This window comes from Natator depressus, chromosome 17, assembly GCF_965152275.1.
Source record: "Natator depressus isolate rNatDep1 chromosome 17, rNatDep2.hap1, whole genome shotgun sequence".
In the NCBI taxonomy this organism is placed as follows: domain Eukaryota; kingdom Metazoa; phylum Chordata; order Testudines; family Cheloniidae; genus Natator; species Natator depressus.
In genome coordinates, this window is record NC_134250.1 from 17,010,360 (window position 1) to 17,029,882 (window position 19,523).

At 42.2% G+C, this 19,523-nt stretch overlaps 1 protein-coding gene across 1 annotated transcript in view; it reads left to right on the forward strand.

The window, feature by feature from the left end:
- Positions 1-19,523, forward strand: part of UBE2G1 (ubiquitin conjugating enzyme E2 G1) — a 41,285-nt gene that overhangs the window by 6,742 nt on the left and 15,020 nt on the right. The window contains exon 2 of the mRNA XM_074974693.1: positions 16,609-16,711. Within this exon, the coding sequence (XP_074830794.1) occupies positions 16,609-16,711 (103 nt within the window). The remainder of the gene's footprint in view (positions 1-16,608; positions 16,712-19,523) is intronic.

Here is a 19,523-nt window from a genome sequence, read left to right on the forward strand (position 1 = left end):
AAAATCTAGGATATAGTGGGAAGGAGAGTTCTCATATCTTATGCTTGATCTTAGAGTTGATGTGTAAACTAATTATGTTTAACCAGTTTGTGTAGTGATTTAATATCAGTCTTACCGATCTATCTCCACTGCTTTTTTTCATACTGTAACTTTGCTTCCACTTGTACATCCTTTCAGGTAATGGTAGGAATAGGCCACCATGCCAGTGGAATTCATGCTTTCTTAGGGCAGGTCTACACTAGAAGCACTACATTGGTGCAGCTTCAGCTTGTCTGGTGAAGATGCTCTATGCTGACGGGAGAGCATCTCCTGCTGACATTGCGCTGGTGCAGACAGCACTTAAGTCACTAACTTTTGTCGCTCAGGGGTGTCTTTCCTCCTCTTCTTCCCCCCTCCTCCCCCTGTGCCCCACACACCTGGGTGATGTAAATTAGATCAACTTAAAGTGGTAATGTAGACCTTCCCTCAGACTGAGCTTTGGCAAGATCTATTTGATATTGCCAAAGGCAGGATCTTCAGATTTGGTGATCGAAGCCACCCTGCAACACTCATGCTTATTAGGCATAAAGTTCCCTGTGCTCTTTGAGTCCAGGGTAGATCAACTGGAGCACTGATCAGATGTCTAGCCTCTGTAAGAACGCTAAGTATAGCTATCTAAATGTAATAGGATTCCATAGAAATAACTGGATCTCCTAATAACAAATTACTCAAATGATAGTAATGCTTTTCCTGGCCTTGGTAGAATTGGTAAAGGTAGTTTATCTTCTGAACAAGAAGGTTGTAATGTAATTTCCTGTAGGAAATCAACTAAATACTTGAGAGCTAAAACTGGATAGTCAAGCTAGCTGCAGTGACTCAAACCTGGTATTCACAAACTGTATTCTGAAGAGTTGCTTGAGGAGAGAACCAACTTGTCTTACAGCAGTTCTGAATAACAATGCAGCCTAGAACTATGAATAACAGGTTTAGTGTTTTGCTGTTAGCAAGGGAAAAGAAGCTGAAAAGGTGCCTTTGAGTTCTCTTGTGCGTGTTATGGGAAATGTTGCTGGTGCTATGGTTGTGTGGCTTTTGTTTTTGGTATTTTGGGGCAGAGTGCTAGAATGTTAACATCTCTATATGGCATATTCCTGTGTGCTGTCATCCCCCTTCTGATGGGTGGATTCCCTGGAATGCATGCTATTCTTATGTAGAACAGCATAAATGGATGCTGGCTCAAGTTTCATACTCTGAAAATCGGTGGGTTTGACCACTTTCATAACAAGTATGTTATGGGTTCACACCAAAGACACTCAGATAATCTGAGATAGATAGTAAGCGAGACAATTACTTTTGCAACTTGTAAGGATTTGAATTTGTGACTACCTTAATCTGTTTCCTAAATGTACCAGTTGCAATTTGCTGTAACTTGTGCCTGTTTCCTCCTTGCAGGCAAATCAACTAAAATGTCAGACTTGGTTATTACTGGTAGTAAACCTTGTGGAAATCATGTGATCAAGTGAATTATCTTGCTTTCTGGGAAATCAAGACCAGATAGTTCAAATGGCTGTTTTGAACCTAGAATGCTTACATGTGATAAAGGCCTTCAGAGGTTCATGGGTATCCTAACTCTTCTGCTAATACCCCAGTTTGCTCTTCGATTTGGGAGGCATACATCTGTCAACTTGTACTCTCTCAGAGATGGAAGGGAGGGGGCAATTATAAAATGGCCCTATGCCATTCTTCACACTTAAAAGATTTTCTCAAATAAGAAATATAAGATGATGGGGGGGGGGGGGGTGTGTGTGTGTGTGTGTATGTATTGAGGATGGAAATATAAATAGCAGTGCTTCAAGGCAACCTTTACAACGGCCTGATCATTTAGCTGTTTTGGGACTTGACTAGACTAAGCCACAGAAAAGTATCACCATAACAGGACGTTTAGGATTAGTTGAAAGCTTTCCTGGCCACATTTCAGCATTCAGAAACTAGTACTGTACAGAAACACAAACTAAATGCAGTGAGGTAAAACCAAGGTTGGCTTAAGTCTTGTCTTCTACTTGTGCAGTAGGTGCTACATAAACTAATTTGCTGTGATAATATTACCTTTCCTTTGTCTTACAGTGGATCAGTTCTATTCTATTCTGGATTCCACTGCTTGTCTTCTAACATGGGTCTGTCTTACCTACTAGTACACTCAAAGAACATTGCGGTGTTTATTGGGTGGCTCTTGGCCTGTAAGCTTTCTGTGTTCCTGAGTTACTCAAGGAATCTTCTAACTGCCCTTTTGTAGATCAACTTAAGGCATGGCTATGCTTGCAGCCGTAGAATGCTTTGCGTTAAACCAGCCTTCAGAGAGCGCAGTAGAGAAAGCGCTGCACTCTGTCCACACTGACCGCTTCAAGTGCACTGGTGTGGCCACGCTTGCGGCACTTGCAGTAGCATTGGGAGCGGTGCATTGTGGGCAGCTATCTCAGCATGCAAGTGACTGCAAGGTGCTTCCCAAATAGGGGTGGGGTGGAGTGTGATAGGAGTGTATGTGGGGGAGTGGGTTTTTGGGGGGCTGAGAGTATGTGAGCATGCTGTCTTCTAAGTTCAGACAGCAGCAGACCCATGCTGCCGCCCCCCCCCCCAGCATTCCACAGTAATGGTTGCTTTGTCTCCAAGCAGATAAGCAGCCGACTGTCAGAAATTGATTTAAATCACTAGTCAGGGAGCCTCGATTTTTAATCATGGAACTTTTTTTAAATACACCCTGGTCTTGCATGAGTTTGTGTTGTGATGAGAGCACCTACCAGCTAATTGCTTGCCTGGTGGCTTTAGGTTAAAGCTGCTCCTCCCAACTAGTGAAATAAGGGTTGTGCAATACTGTGTTGTAGCCTAGTTTGTATCATTAAAATGGTCCTGCGTCTTTCCCAAAAATATCCCCTCAAGCCCTATACCCCCTTTCCTGGGGAAGGCTTGATGATGATCCTCACCAATTCATACAGGTGAACACAGACCCAAACCCTTGGATCTTAAGAACAATGAAAAATCAATCAGGTTCTTAAAAGAAGGGTTTTATTTAAAAATAAAAAAATCTCTGTAAAATCAGGATGGAAAATATTTTACAGGGTATTCAGAGTCAAAACACAGAGGATCCCCCTCTGGGCAAAACCTAAAAGTTACAGAAAACAGGAATAAACCTCCCTCTTAACACAGGGAAAAATCACATAAAACAAAAAATAAACTAATCTGCCTTGCCTGGCTTACCTATACTGGTTGCAATATTGGAGACTTGGATTAGGATGGGTTGGAGAAGATGGATTTCTGTCTGGCCTATCTCTGTCCCAAGAGAGAACAAAACTTAAAGAGCACAAACAAAAGCCTCTGCTGCGGCCCCCCCCACCCCCCATTTGAAAGTATGTTGTTCCCTTATTGGTCCTTTAGGTCAGGTGCCAGCCAGGTTAGCTGAGCTTCTTAACCCTTTACAGGTAACAGGATGTTGCCTCTGGCCAGGAGGGATTTTATAGCACTGTATACAGAAAGGTGGTTACCCTTCCCTTTATGACAGGCATATATGTAGAGCATTATAATATACCTGTTTTGTGACTTAATTGGGAACTATCTGAATTTTTATTAGTGAATCGGTAATAACTTGTCTAGCATCTTACCAGTTGAACAGTGAGCTTGAAAGAGCTCAGGTCTTCCAAGCTAAAGTCTCTTTACAGATAAAATCTCACTTAAACCAAACAGATTACTGATAGTGTAGTAATAGTGGTGTACCTAAATCTAAACCTGCATAAGGACTTGCTTACTGAAGTAAAACCTGATACAATCTGCTGTTGAACCAACTATATTTTGCAGAAACAGACTGTAGAAAGGGGTATGAGAAGAGTCTGAAGTAATTTCTTCAAAGCAGTATAAAACCACTTATTCATAAATGTACATTTGCACCACCATTGGCTGAACTTTCAATTGCTGGTCAAATAAAATTCAAATATCATGAAGAATCCGGGGATTAAAAGTACTAATCAAATCTGAGTACGAGAACTCAAAACACTCTACTGTGGCAGAGAAACATTATTCCAATCCCTGAATGGAGGAGTGAGGCACTGGAAGGGACTCCAGGTAAACTCCTCAAGCAGAGGACCAGGGCAGAAAAGATTCCCAGGACAGTGGGTAGCGCACACTGTTCCAAAAGGCTATATTTAACAGGACAGTGTTGTTGACTGGACCAGATCTCTGCAGTCTGTGGATTGAGCCAGCACAGGGTGGATATGGACAGTCTGGCATGTTCCAGGAACGCTTTAGTGGCAGCAGGAAACTACTTAAGCGTGTGGCACTTAAGAATCTAAAGCTACTCAGAATGAGAACCAGTAGCTGTGTTGTGGGGGTGGGGGGGGGGGTGAGTAGACAAAGAAGGGATGCAGCGGAAGACTCAACTCTTAGTTATATCCTACTGTAATTGAGAACCGCTCTGGTGGTAATAGTCACAGCTTGATATGGGAAATACAAGCTGCTAAAAATGAGACTTCAGTAGTCTGAGCCCTAGTCTTCAACAGTGCTGTATAGGTGGCTGTAGACTGGTATCTCTCGCCCTGGGTTTAATCCACTGAACCTCTTAATGAGATCTTAAGACCACTTGTTCAATCATCAAACTACACTCTTAAATCTAGTATTAAGCAGAGTAATGATTCTTTAACATAGTGCAGAGTACTCTGACTGAAGTATTCATGTGCAGTGGTGGGCTGTCTGAGTAGAAGTTGAAAAGTTTTTAAATGCCATACATAGCTGCTGCATTTAGCCATGGGGCTCTTTCTGCTTAGTCACTTTGACACCTCTGCCTTGCTTTTGGTTTTGTCTAAAGGGCTCTAGGCCTATATAATGGTAGGGGAATGCTTGTAGTTTGGTGTGCATTTAATTAACACATGAACTAAAGCCACAGCCCATGTAATACTTGTATTAAAGGCTTCTTTCTGGCTGATTCTATAGGTGCAGCACAAACCAAAAACACTTTGTACTGCGGAACTGAAGGCTGAGATACTGACAAAAGAAGTAAATTGCATCTTAATTGAGGCACAAAGATTACGAATATAGTTAAAACAGAATTGCAAACTTTAATTTCAGAAACTTAAATACAGAAAACTAATCAAATCAAGAGGCCAAGGAAGACAAGTGAGGTGCTTAAAACCAATTATTGGTTGACTCCTGCCTAGTTGTACAGGGAAGCTTCAGGCATTGGAGCCCTCTTTTTTTCTTAATTTGTTCATGTCGCTACTGGGCCCTGTTGCATGGGAGTTCCTCTAACTCCCATGCATCTGTACTTAGGAACAGCTTACCCTATCTGTAAGCAGTAACTACTTCAGGTGGGAATTGACATACTTATAAATCACTGTAAAACAGGTATGTCGTCTTCATCTGGTGCCTGTAAATGCAGAGTCCTTCAATCACTAAAGGTTCCAGCTAGTACAAGACACAGCAGCCCATATGCATAGCATTAGAGCTTGCTATGAACACTCTGTGCATGCTCCCTTCTCCTTGCAGTTGCTTTGCTCTGTTCAGTGGGGAGTTAATTCAGAGCTGAGTCAAGAGAGCCTGATATTCAAAGTCCTCCGTGGGACTGGCTCTAGCTATCTGGGAATGCCTAGTCCTCCATGATGGCTCATGAGTGTTGGAGCCAGCTCTTCTAACTGGTTATAGACTAGACCAGGGGTCGGCAACCTTTCAGAAGTGGTGTGCCAAGTCTTCATTTATTCACTCTTAATGTAAGGTTTTGCGTGCCAGTAATATATTTTAGAAGGTCTTTCTAAAAGTCTGTAATATATATAACTAAACTATTGTATGTAAAGTAAAGTTTTTAAAATGTTTAAGAAGCTTCATTTAAAATGCAGAGCTTCCTGGACCGGTGGCCAGGACCCAGGCAGTGTGAGTACCCCTGAAAATCAGCTTGTGCGCCGCCTTTTGCACGCGGGCTACAGGTTGCCTACCCCTGGACTAGACATTGGATTCCTGCAAAGTGAGTGACCAAGGACAACACCACTTCCAGAACCAAACGCAATTAAACTTTTCAGACTTGCTCTCCCTCAGTCTCATCGTGCACAACACATCCACCCACTCACTGATAAATAAAATCAAGCTATTGCTTCCATAGCCTGTAGGACCAAAGTTCTTGCCTGAAGAAAAGGCTAGACCAAGGACTTGTCTCTACTGCAGAGTTAGCTCAGGCTAGCTTAACTAGAGAGAGTGATCACAGTGCAGAATAACACCTGATCAGCACAGTAGCTGAATTAGCAGAAGAGAGGTGGTGTATCCCCACTGCATTACTAGCTTAAGCAACAGCAGTGCTCAAGGCTCACCTGAAAGGAAAGGAGTCTGAATCTGATGCTTAAAGAGAGTCGGGGAGGGGGAATTGATAAAGGCTTGAGGAGTCCAGCAGGTCACATGAGACCCATGACATGAAGCATTTCATCAATGAGGATGTAGACGTGCAAGTGCTTGATTGTGAAAGAATGAGTAAGTTTTAAGCTTGTAAGCCTAAAGGCCTGATAGTTCAGAAATGCTGAGCCCTTGTAGCTCCTTTAGACAGTTCAGGGGGGCATTAATTTAAATCTCCTCCAATTTGAATAATTTAAGTTAGTAGGAAACCTTGATTTAAATCAATTTTAATTGTTTTGTTTTGTACGTGGTCTTTGGGGGGTGGGGGCAAGGTTGATTCTCATTGGCTTTGAACTATTAAGACACCTTGATTTGCGACTAAACATAGCCTTTAGACTAAAGTTGTATTTTTGTTTTGCTAATCAGGAGGATACAGTATATCTATACACACTTATTTAAACAATTCTATAGCTTCACTTGCATTTATATTCAGATAGGTGAACTATGCATTATTTATTGGATGGTTTAACTAACTGTGTTCAGCACTATTTGTATAGAGATCCAAATTCAGTTAAATACAAACTCCAATTAAATCTACTTTGAATGTGCTGGATACTTGAGTCTACTAAAACCATTTTGTATTTGAAACAGCTGTATTTATAGTGAATTGTACTTATTGTTTCTGGTCACAAACTTCAGTATTTTTGAACTAGTTATCTCAGTCTCATCTCCTTTTTCTTCATAGATTGGAAAAGAAAAACCAGCTTTTCTGCCTTTTCAACTCCCACTTGTTTTTGTAACTTTAACTAGTCATTGAACTAAAATGAAGAAAATATTCTCTCTGCACCTGCAGAAGAGGCTACTGCTATCAAAAACACTTCAACACACTGGTTCCAGGTGCCTATCCAGTGACTTCCACTAGTTTAAAACTTCAGCAGGAAACATGCTGCCTTGTGGGTTTCTATGCTGAGTTTAAATTTTTTTTTAATTATGTTAAGTTTAGGCCCATCATAGGCTGATTGCTATTTTAATTTAATAGGTTTATTTTCTAAAATCTGTTTAAAATCTTTTTTTGGTCTAAAACTTTTTTAAAAATCCATCCTGCCTAGATTTCAGTTAGAGTTGTCTTCAGTACCTCCTAAAAATAATTCATAAGCAGTTGGGAGGATAGAAATGTCAATGTCTCAGAAAAGGAGAGAGTAGGAAATATGAGAGAATTCCTTAATTTACTTCTACATGGTCCATCTCTGCCTTACAATACAAGAGGTGATATGGGAAAGAGGCTAGGATGGAGAAGTCTTCCTCCTAAGAAGTGATAAATAATGTAAGTGGATGACAACACATGCAGAAAGGAGAGCAATACACACATTCCTACTTAATACGGCAGTTTCTATAATGCCTAACACTGAAGACAAATCTCTAATAGTGAGGTGGATGAGATTGCTGTAAAGCAGTTTACTGCTTGCTTGCTTCTTCAGGGAATTCTGCGTAACTTTGCAATGCAGAATTTGTGCAGAATTAATGATCTGCGTAGAATTTCATTTTCCTATACATAACTGGTGCTGCAGAGCTGCTGGCTGCCACTAGGGCCCACTGGACCCAGCAGGGCCCAGCTCTTCAGCTTGCAAATATAGGACACTTGGCAGGAGGAGGAGGGGAGAAAGATGGGGAGCTGAGGATTCTGGGCAGCTGTAGTTCCCAGCATGTCCTGAGGGAAAGAGGTGGTGTGCAGGAAACTCCGTACAAGCCCAGGACCCAGCCTCAGTCAGTTTCTCTGTCTGAATCCCTGGACTTTGGGAGGTGGGGGTGGAGGGGGAGAGCGTGGCTGGGCTCTGGGGGGGTGAGGGTGCCTGAGACTGGAGGGGTAGAGTTTTTTTTTTTTCCCCAAGACATGCCCAGCTGGCACGTGTGACACACCCAGACTGAAGGAACCAACAAAAGCATAACAGAGGAAAGAGGAACTGGGTTGTCTTAAGTGTTTCTTTTAACTCTATACTCCTGGGGGAATCTTTTTGTTTGTTAGACATACTTGCTGACAGGTATTTTGAAATTTACCAAAATAATTGGAAACTGGTGTGGTGATATGACAAATAAAATATGCAGAACTCTAAAAGACTGTGTACAGAATTCCCCCAGGAGTACTAATGGTATCTTTGTGGGATAAGTAATGGAGGAAAAGCCATTTTGGTATGTTGGTCCCAATGAAATTGGTTATGACCACACCTTTCACATTATCGTACTGCCCATGAACATGCTGGGACTACTAGGTCTAAAGCCCTTTTTGAGACAGATTTTTACAAGCACAGTAAAAATACCATGTCATGATGTTATTACCTATTAATGCAGCATAATTTCTTGGCTTAGTATCCTGGTTTGATTATTTGGGGAACAGTTCTGAATTTAATCAGCCCATGCTTCGGTGGTGGTGGTGGCAGTGTTACTAACTCCTCTGTAAAGGAAGTTAGTCCTCTGTAATACTATTTCCAAACCACATCTTGTCCATCCCTTCTACGTTTGAATCCTGCGGCTTCTTTGTGCTAGTGGAAGGCAATAAAGAAACTGAAGCTGCATGTGGCTTTTATGGGCTGGAGGTCCAAACATCTAGAACTGTAACTCGATGCTCAAGAAGACCCATTTGCAACTTCTCTAGAATTGTTGTAGGTTTGGCACCTGACATGCAATCCGGCAAGCCTCCATAGATACAATGGACTAATATTTACAGAAAAGCTGTAATCACAACTTCATTTAAGATACTCCACTACACATAATGGAATCCTAAAGATGACCTTGAAAGGAAGAGAAATTGAGGTTGACCTCTTCTGTAGAAGTCAAACGCGTGAATATCCTTATTTAAAATCCTGCTTGGCTTTTTACATTGGACTTAGTATTTTCCAAGGTAGGAAAAAAAAATCATGTAAGCCTTGCATCAGATATCTAGGAAGCAACTCCTGGCTAGCGAAAACATATTTAAATTTGATACCCTCTTCTTTCTTCCAAGGAAAGATTAAGGCCTTGTTCATACAACACAACGAAGGATGTAAATCCAACTTTGTGTTTCCGTTATTTTTAAGAGATAGGCATTTCAGTTCATGTGGTGAGCTTTAAGGAACTGCCTTTAAGTATCCACCTAGATTCCCACCCCCAGTGCATACGCACACGATGTGCATGAGTTCAGAATCTAACCAGCAGCATCTGTGAAGGCAGTAGCTGTACCTTACACACCCGCATGCCTCTCAAGGGCATAAAGGGTGGAGCAATCCAGATGCCACTGAGTTTCTTACCACCCATGACAATGAGATGTAACAGTCTCAGTGTTCTCCTTCCAAGTACACTCAGTTTGAGGTGCATTTAAAAAAGCTTATGAAGGGACCATCTGACTCAAACTGTTCCAGCACGTCTGTTGTGCACTCCTTAAACAGTCAGCAAATGCTCCAGATATTAGAGGTAACCCCAGGCTGTGGGGATTAGAGACTTTAAGCATCAAAAGAGCTATGCATCAGTGGTTTTTGTTCAGTTACCCTCCATGTCCTGGTCCTCGACATGAGTGACTTTAGGTTGAGGTAGCTGAATTGTTTTGAGGTTCCGGTGACATAAGGGATTTATGCATGGGAGCAAGATGTCCCACGCTATATGGAACCACAAAGTGAGAATGAGATGCCCAAGGTGGCCAGGATTGTGTCCTATATTGAGGCACGTCGGGTGAAGGAGGAGGCATCCACAGGAGTTGAGCTCTGTCCACCTCATGCTTATGATTAGATAGAATGGGATGTCACTTTTCCTCAGCTCTCCTCACGTTGTGTGTCTTGGGTGATAAAGTAGCAGCTTCTAGAAGATGCAGGTTAAGATAAACAATAAAACTTGCCTATGGGTGGTGCTATGCCCTATGGAGTAGCAGGACTCCATGAGAAGTCAGTTCCAACAAAGAGGGGTGTAATTTTTCCATTGCCAGTAACCAAAGTTTTATACTTGACTGGATTTAGAGCCTACAGATAGGAGTGAAACATTTAGCAAAGGAGACAGGGTTCAGAAGAGATCCTCAAATGCCTAGATGTTGTTGTAAAGGTGGGTGGAAATGAGGTGATTTTGTGCCAGGGTAGAGTGATACTGCAGACTCATGCAGTAATGTCAAAAGTAGCAGAAAGGAAATTCTCCTCTGTTCAGTACCAAGCCAGATGCAATAGAGGGTACCAGGATTGATGGTACCACAGGTTGTCAACTGTCAGCAAATGACAGGTGTAGAGTTGATGCCAAACTAGAAGTGATACCTACTTAGGTGTACACTCCCACCCAGTTAGTGGAGCTCATAGGAGCAATCACCACCTCAACAGTGGCAAAAGCTTTTCTTATGACAAGTATTTTTTGACAAATGATCAGATCTCCAGGCTCATCCAATAACTTCATTAAGTCTGCCTCAGATGACTCGGGCACATGGCTTTCTTGACATCAAATGTCTGAGTTCACTTCAGACCGCTGTTGTCTTTCAACCAAGCAGATACAGTATGAAATTATAGGGGGTTGTAGGAGTTTGACTCCTGAAGGAAAAGTTGGGGAGCAAAGGTGCACCTTTCTCTGACTCAGGCTATGGGGTCCCCTGTGGACTCAGTCTTACAAATATCTTTGAAATAAGACCTGCAGATAGCTTCTACCCCTTGTGAAGGGAGCAACTAGTCAGATCCTGACAGGCAATACTGCAGCAGTGTATATCAACAGGTGAGGAGTATGCTTTTAAAACTGGCAGATGACCCTAAGCTGGGAGGGGCTGCAAGCACTTTGGAGGACAGGATTAGAGTTCAGCAGGCTCTTGACAAATTGGAGACCTGGTCTTCATTCAACAAGATAAAATTGAACAAAAACAAGCACAAAGTACTTCACTTCAGAAAGAAAAATCAACTGCACTACTACAAAATGGGGAATAACTTATGAAAAGGATCTGGGGGTTATAGTGGATCACAACTTGAATAAGAGTCAACAATGTGGTGCACTTTTTCACATGTTAACAGGAGTGCTGTATGTAAGACACAGTAGGTAATCGTCCTGCTCTGCTCAGCACTGATGAGACCTCAGTTTGAGTTACTGTGGTGCCCAGAATTGTCTACACTTTAGGAAAGATGTGGACAAATTTCAAAAGTCCAGAGGACAGCAACACACAACAAAAGGTTTAGAAAAACCTAATGTATGAGGGAAGGCTAAAAAAAAAGGGTCATGTTTAGTCTTGAGACAGAACTGGTGGGAGGGGAGAACCCAGGTTAATATATTAAGGGTGGCTGTAAAGAGGTCTGTGAACAGTTATTTGGCATGTCCACTGAAAGTAGGACAAGAAGTAGTGGGCTTAATTTTCAGTAAGGGAGACATACAACTTTCTAACTATAAGGCTAGTTAAACTCTGGAATAGGCTTCCAAGGGAGGTTCTGGAATCCCTAACATTGGTGGGTTTTAAGAACAAGTTAGACAAACACCTGTCAGGGATGGTCTAGGCATACCTGGTGTTGCCTTAGCATTGGGGGCTGGAGTAGATGACCTCTGAGGTCCCTTTCAGCCCTACATTTCTAGGATGCTAAGGAGGGGCATGATCAACACCTGTCAGGAAGCAACTCTTCTGTAGGAACAGTGTCTTCAGAACTACATCAACCTTTTAGCTCTAGATATTGGGGGACACAACAATCTGGTTCATATCAGAAGAAATAGCTTCTCTAATGCACAAATGGACTTGAGAGCCATATCCTATTGGGGTTCCCACTCATGGATATCTTTGACCATCTAGAAGGCAAAATATGACATCTTCTGCTTGGATGAATGAGTCAAGCTCCAGCTAAGATGCTCTTCTGAGTCACTGGGGCAGCCACTTCATATAGGCCTTCCCACAATCTCCGCTAATTCCCAGAGTCCTTTGGCAGGATGATATGAGGGAACCATTTGATACTCCTAGCATCAGGTTGGCAACACCAGTTTTTATTTATTTTTATTTTGGAACTCTTCCATCTTGCAGTTAACCACATATTGTTGCCACCTCTTCAGGACCTGGTTTAACAAAACTATCATCTAATCCTTCATCCAAATTTGCAGTCTGTATCTAAGTTCCGTCTAAGCTGCATGGCCGCACAGCAGCCTATTAAGCACTGCTCAAGCTGCAGTGGGGAGAGATGCCCCTCCCTCTACCTGATCCCAGACCTGCCATGGCCAGGGGAGAGAGCTGGGGGGCGGGATTCTCTCTCTCCTGCCCCACCCCCACCATATGAATTTTATGTGCACCAATATGGAGGTTGTGTCCCACACAATTAATTATGCATGTGTCTGAAAAATTAGAGGGAACATTGGGCTGAATCTAACAACTTGAATGCTGGTTGGTTGACCTACATGGATAGAAGCTGCTTGGTGTAGTTTCAGGACTTTCTGATTCAGAGCAGGTAAGTATCCATCAGGTTAAGATAGGCACAAAAGGAAACGTTTCTCTGAGTGGACTAGTAAACGTTGCCTTCATCCACTGGAGACGTCCATTCCTGACACCTTGAGCTATAAACTGGTTTGAGTCCACTTGGCCACAATATCAGCCTCTCATACAAGATTTCTCAGTCTGTTTTCCAACAGTACCTAGATTTCTGAAACTGCAAATGTATTTCCTCTGTCTAGCCATTCTGTATGGGATTCCATTATGGTCCTTGCTTCTGATAGAACTGCCTTTCAAATAGCATCAGATTGTTTTACCTGCTTTCTGAGTGGCCACCAGTTCAGCTTGCAGGATGAGTGAGATTCAAGCCGTGGTGGTGGTGGTCATTCTGCTCTGTGTGTTGCAAGGACAACTTTGAAACAACCTTTAGGCAAGATCTTACGCTTTCACCTGAGCCAATACATATTTATGCTTTCATTTCAAGGGGCAAAACTTCATATATGGATAGTGATTTCTTTAATATTAAAGGAATACTTTAGGGAATTATGCCATAATGGGAGACTTTAATTTCCTGGATAGGGATGGAGAATAAATGCTACCAGCACTGGTAGGGCTCCTTTACCTGTGGGTGTGATAGATGGCCGTCTTTTCTTTATCAAGCTGTCACCGAAGTAACGAGGTGGTGCCGTTTTAGACCTGGTTTATTAAGTAGTGACAGGTTTCGAGTGAGAACATCTTAGAGCTGGCTGTCAGAAATAACCTTGGATCAAGAGCCAATTTGGTAAGAATGAAATAGAAGGCTAATGAAAACCATGTCATCAGCTGGTGGTTTGTGGCTTTTTTTTTTTTTAACTTCAAAAGAGCAGACTTGAGGAAATCAAGGGAATGAATTAAAGAAGTCAATTGGGCTGAAGAACTCAGTGACTTAAATGTGAAGGAGGCTTAGTTTTTTGTATAGCTGGTTTGAAGAAACTCAATCTGAAATTTTTATCCCAAGCAAGAGAGGAAATTGGTAGGGAAAGGCTCTAGACCCCACTGAATGAATGACCACCTCAAAAGTTTAGGAGTAAGCAGAGAGCCTATAGGGAACAGAAAAGAATTGATCTGCAAAGAAAACTACATTGCAGAAGCTAGAAAATGTGGGAATAAAGTAAGGTTTGCTAAAAGTCAAGATGGATTAGTGTTTATCGAGGAAATTAAAATGGTGGTGGTTTGGTTTTTTTAGTTGTATGAACAAGGATGGATGAGGTTGAGCTGCTATGCTGTGTGGATGAGAAGGAGGTTAAAGATAAACTAGATGTGGTCCAAAACCTAAATGCGTCAGTTTTCAATAATATGGAGCATGAAGGAAGTGCAGCTGATGGAAATGAGTGTCTAGAAATAGAAACCAAGCTCTTACATGTAAATTTTTTTCTTCCACCTCCCAGAATACTGAAATCTGGCATGTTAGACGGATGGTCAGTAGTAGTGGAGTTCCTCAAGTACTGATCTTGAGTGAAAATACTTATGACCTTGGCACAAAAAATAGGTGTGCTAATGAAACTTGCTGATACCCAGTTGGGAGGCATTGTCAGAACAGAGGAGGATGGGAATATTATACAGGAAGATCTCAATGACCTCAAAACTTCACCCCATTTCTCTCCAGTCCACAATAGTACAGAGTACAAGGTCATGTACTTAAGCTCTAATTTCTGCTACAAGCTTGGGACTCATCAGTTGGAAGCAACAGAGGAGGAGACACACCTGGATATGTAGGTCAATCACAAATAACCATGAGCAACCAGTGTGATGTGGCTGAAAAGGCAAGTGCAGTTTTAGGATTGCATTAGGAAAGGCATTTCCAGTAGAAAAGTATGAATGCTGTTGTACAAGACATTGGGAAGACCTCATTTGAAATACTGTGTAAAATTCTGGTCATCCATGTTCAAGGAAAAACAAATGAACAGGTACAGAAAGCTAGTAGGATGATTAGGTGAATGGAGGACCTATCTTATGAGAGGAAGACTGGAAGAGCTTGGCTTGTTTAGGCTGGCAAAAAGAATGCTGAGAGGGGATATGATTGTTCTTTATAAATATATTAAGAGGGGTAAGTACCAGGGAGGGTGAAGAGCTGCTTAAGCTAAAGGACAGTATGACCACAAGAACTAATGAGTATAAACTGGCCATGAATATATTAAGGCTGGAATTTAACAGAGGGTTTCTAACTATCAGAGGGGTGAAGTTCTGGAACAGACTCCCAGTAAGTTGTGGGGGCAGACAACTTGCTTTGCTTTTTTTAAGGCCACTGGACAAATAAGATGCAATTGAATTACAGGGTTGCTTGTGATGGTAGAGGGCAGGGCTCAACAGCCTTGGGGCTCACTTCTAGTTTCTTAAATACCTAAAGTTCAGGCTCTGCGGTTTCAATCAGGCACTTGTGAGGATCAGGAAGGGATTCTTCCTTCCCCCTCCAAAAAAACGTTCTGGGAAGCTTATCTCCTTGCCCCGAAGCATCAGGAATGGCCATGGCTGGAGATAGTGCTCTGGCCCACCCCACCTAGAGTCCTATCTGTCTCATACACTTAGTTTGTTGGTTTGTGCTCTCATGTTCGGGTCAAACTGATCACGATGTGGGGTTGGGAAGGAATTTTTCCCCCTAGGTCAGATGGGCAGTGACATTGAGGTTTTCACCTTCTCTGCAGAATGTGGGTACAGGTCACTTGCCAGGGTTATCTGAATGTACTTAACTTAACCATTTCTCTGGAAACAAGGGGGCTTTGAGCATCCTCCTGCACCCCCGACCTCCTTCTGACAACATAAATTACTATAGGATTCAGTTCTCCCTCCTGGGGCCATGAGTCTGTCTGATTCCCACTGCCCTGGGTGGGGAGCCCAAGCCCCAGCCCCACTGTCCTGGGTAGGGAAGGGGTCAAAGCCCAAGGGCTTCAGCTCCAGCCAGGGGGCCTGTAACCTGACAGCTGAATCCCTCAGGCTTCAACTTCCTTCCTGGGCAGTGGGGCTTGGGATTCAGCCCTGAGCCCCAGTAAGTCTAAGCCAGCCCTGGCAACCCCATTAAAATGGGGTCATGACTCACTTTCGGGTTCTGACGCACAGTTTGAGAACTGCTGCCATAATGTATATGGCCAGCCTGGAAGCACAACAAGCAAGATACAAATAGCCTCCCAGTGGATGAGGGGGACATGAAATAGAACCCCTGGCACTAGTCTCTTCTAGTCTTTTTCCCAACCCTAATCCCTCTAGACAACCTTTTGGTCCTTGTGAACCACTGCCTTGTGACCAAGTTGTAGGGACACTGACTTGGTTCTGCTACTCTTCTGGATCCTGAAAGACTTTTCAGTTCCTTCAAAAGAAAAAATACTGGTTAAAAATACTGACTTTTCAAATACAGCAAGAATAATCTCCCCATCTTGCTCCTGTGCTGTGGCTCATAAGACTAAAATGTACCCTCCAACACTCAGGATACCACACTACATAGTAAGTACCCTTGCTATTGTGTCAGTTTTGAGGTCTGCAAGACTGACTACTGAATTACAAGTCCTCTGGCATTGCCTGTTGAGCCTCAAACTTGTTCTGGCACTTACCGTCTCAGGATTTCCCTCCTGGATCTTTGGCTTTTCTTCTGAAGCAGGCAGATTAGGGATCATGACAGGAATTTAGTCCCTACTAGATACTGGACTGAGCCTAGGGACCTACTACATATAAAGTGAGTTGTAAAATTTTTTTGCAGGTGGTGATGAGGATGATGAGTTAAGGGACACCAGACCCTGACCAGTGACTGACTATTTTTATAACCAGTCCTCCCAACCTCTGTATGCTAGTTAAGTATGCAGATTATATTAAAGTGCACAAAGGTTCACAAGCTTGTTTTCTTTTCTTTTTTTTTTAAACAGAGCTCAACAAAAATCCAGTGGAAGGTTTTTCAGCAGGTTTAATAGACGACAATGATCTTTACCGATGGGAAGTCCTCATTATTGGTCCTCCAGATACATTGTAGTAAGTACTAGCAATCCTAGTAAAACAGAGTGTACCCTGGCTTGTTAAAACTTCTTGTTGAGATTTTAATCGCAATGTGTAGTTAGAGAGCCTATTCCTTCACCCTCTCTTTTTTCCCTGGTCCTTCTCGCATGAACAGAGAGCAGCCGAAGTCCGAAGGTGCAAACAATTCAGTGTTTGTTTGGGATGAACTTCCAACAAGCAAAGATTCCAATTTCCTTCCTCAGTGTTCCCCTTCCCAGCTCTGATGCCACAGAGCCTTGCCTGTGTCCCTGTTCCCATTCTCCCCCCCCCCTTAGCAAAATATGATTCCAATTTCCCCCACCCCGTTCCCATCCCCCTGTTACTTCCTGATAGACTGCAGACTATAGTGTAACTTGAATTCTGCTTAGCTATACTTAAATTTCAGTAAAATGATTTGTTAAACTAACCAATCCTAACATTGTAACATGATTATCTAACTAATTATATCCCACCACCTTAATTGGTTTAAACCCAACAAAATTAATTATACAGCAGACAGAAACAATCCCAGAACCAGGCAGAGATTATACAGACAAACAATAGGGAAATGGGGATGACAGTGATGGAACAACAAAGAAATGAGGATTTCACACCCCAGCTATTGATAAGTGAGTTCCTGCCAGACAGGATGTTATCAAACTAAATTTTATTTACATTTTCTAGGCTCTTCTCTTTCTCTGAAGGTGATAGATTGGATCACTTTTTTTAACAGCCCAAAACTGCCTTATTTCAGTGTGACTGGTGAAGATGTGATCATTCGCTTCCTAGCTTATGGCTGCCTCTGCTGCTTAGCCAAAGACCTTAGCCTAAGAACAAGGCCTCAGACTATCCTAGGGAGAGAAGGCTTATAAGCGGGCAGAGTGATTTTGGTTCTTGTTTTGTACATCTAACTGAGAATTTAGGTACATATGTTTATCATTGAGCTAAAGTATAGGCCTTTGCAGACAGACCTGAATATCTATATCCTAACAGTAGTGTTCGCGTTAACCCTAATTGAAGAGTAAGGCTTTAATGACTTGGTGCTCTTTTTACAGCAGATGTAGCTGCATTACTGAATGTGTGCTGGGTCTTACATTCCAAATACCTCTTATAGCAAAACTATTTGCAAGTTCTAAACAGGTTATTTTCTCTGTGGAACATGAAAAATGATCCTTCATTGTGCATTTATTTGACCCCTCTTTGGGGAGGGGAGGCAATAGAGGAACTTCTGGGATCCTCTGCTTGCTCATAAGAATGGCCACACTGGGTCAAACCAAAGGTCCATCTAGCCCAGTATCCTGTCTTCCATCAGTGGCCAGTGCCAGGTGCCCCAGAGGGGAATGAACAGAACAGGTAACCAAGTGATCCATCCCCTGTCACCCATTCCCAGCTTCTGGCAAACTTATGGTTACCATCCATGCCCAACCTGGCTAATAGCCGTTGATGGACCTATCCTCCATGAATTTATCTAGTTCTTTTTTGAACCCTGTTAGTCTTGTCCTTCACAACATCCTCTGGCAAAGAGTTCCACAGGTTGACTGTGCATTGTGTGAAGAAATACTTTTTTTTTTTAAAAAAACCTGCTGTCTATTAATTTCACTTGGTGACCCCTAGATCTTGTGTTATGAGAAGGAGTAAATAACGCTTCCTTATTTACGTTCTCCATATCCATCATGATTTTATAGACTCTATCATATTTCCCCCCAGTCATATTTTTCCAAGCTGAAAACGCCCAGTCTTACTAATTGCTTCTCATATGGAAGCTGTTCCATACCTTAATCATTTTTGTTGCCCTTTTTCTGAACCTTTTCCAGTTCCAATACATCTTTTTTTTGAGATGGGGTGATCACATCTGCATGCAGTATTAAAGATGTGGGCATACCATGGATTTATATAGAAGCAATATGATATGTTCTGTCATCTTATCTATCCCTTTCTTAATGGTTCCCAACATTATCCTTTTTTTTTTTTTTTGACTGCTGCTGCACATTGAGTGGATGCTTTCAGAGAACTATCTGCAATTACTCAAATCTTTCTTGAGTGGTAACAGCTAATTTAGACCCTCATTTTATAATTATAGTTGGAATTGTTTTCTAGTGTGCATTCCTTTGCATTTATCAAGATGGAATTTCATCTGCAGTTTTGTTGCCCAGTCACCCATGTGCACGTAGCCCTTCGTCTACAGCAGATCTCTTGAGCTATATGTTCCCTTCCTCCAATGCCCAACAGGGCTCCAAATAACTCGCTTAAGGATTCGGGGGTGGGGCTAGAGGACAGTTGACTTGTGTAATGCAAGGTGCTCCCTGCCCATGAATCTTGGGACCCAAATTCAAAATGCTTATTCCTCTTTCCAGTGCCTGGAATCACTCAACCTAGAACATGCTTCTAAAGTAATATTTAGAAGCAGTCTGAATGTACTGATATAAATGGATGGGTAACAGTTGTCAAGATAGTCAAGCCTTTACCCTGAAGACTCCTAAGATGCCCTTATGGCAAGTCCTAAATCTTTGTTTATGGAAGTAGAAGCTGTATTGAAGAATTAAACCACTGTCTTGCCATTACTCTTGCTTCAAAGGGCTATTGGAGCATGCACTTCTAATTGATGGTACTTCATTTGACCAGATAGACTAAGCAGTGTCAATAGCTGACTGAAGCCTTTTGAGTGCTACAAAAATTACTTGGCTCTAATTGTAGTAAGTGTATCATTCATAGAATATCAAAGACCAGTGGCACAAAAGGTTGAGACAACTGGTAATTTGGTTAGTTGCAGCAGATAGCCACTGATGTCTTTTGTGCCTTGTCAAGCCTT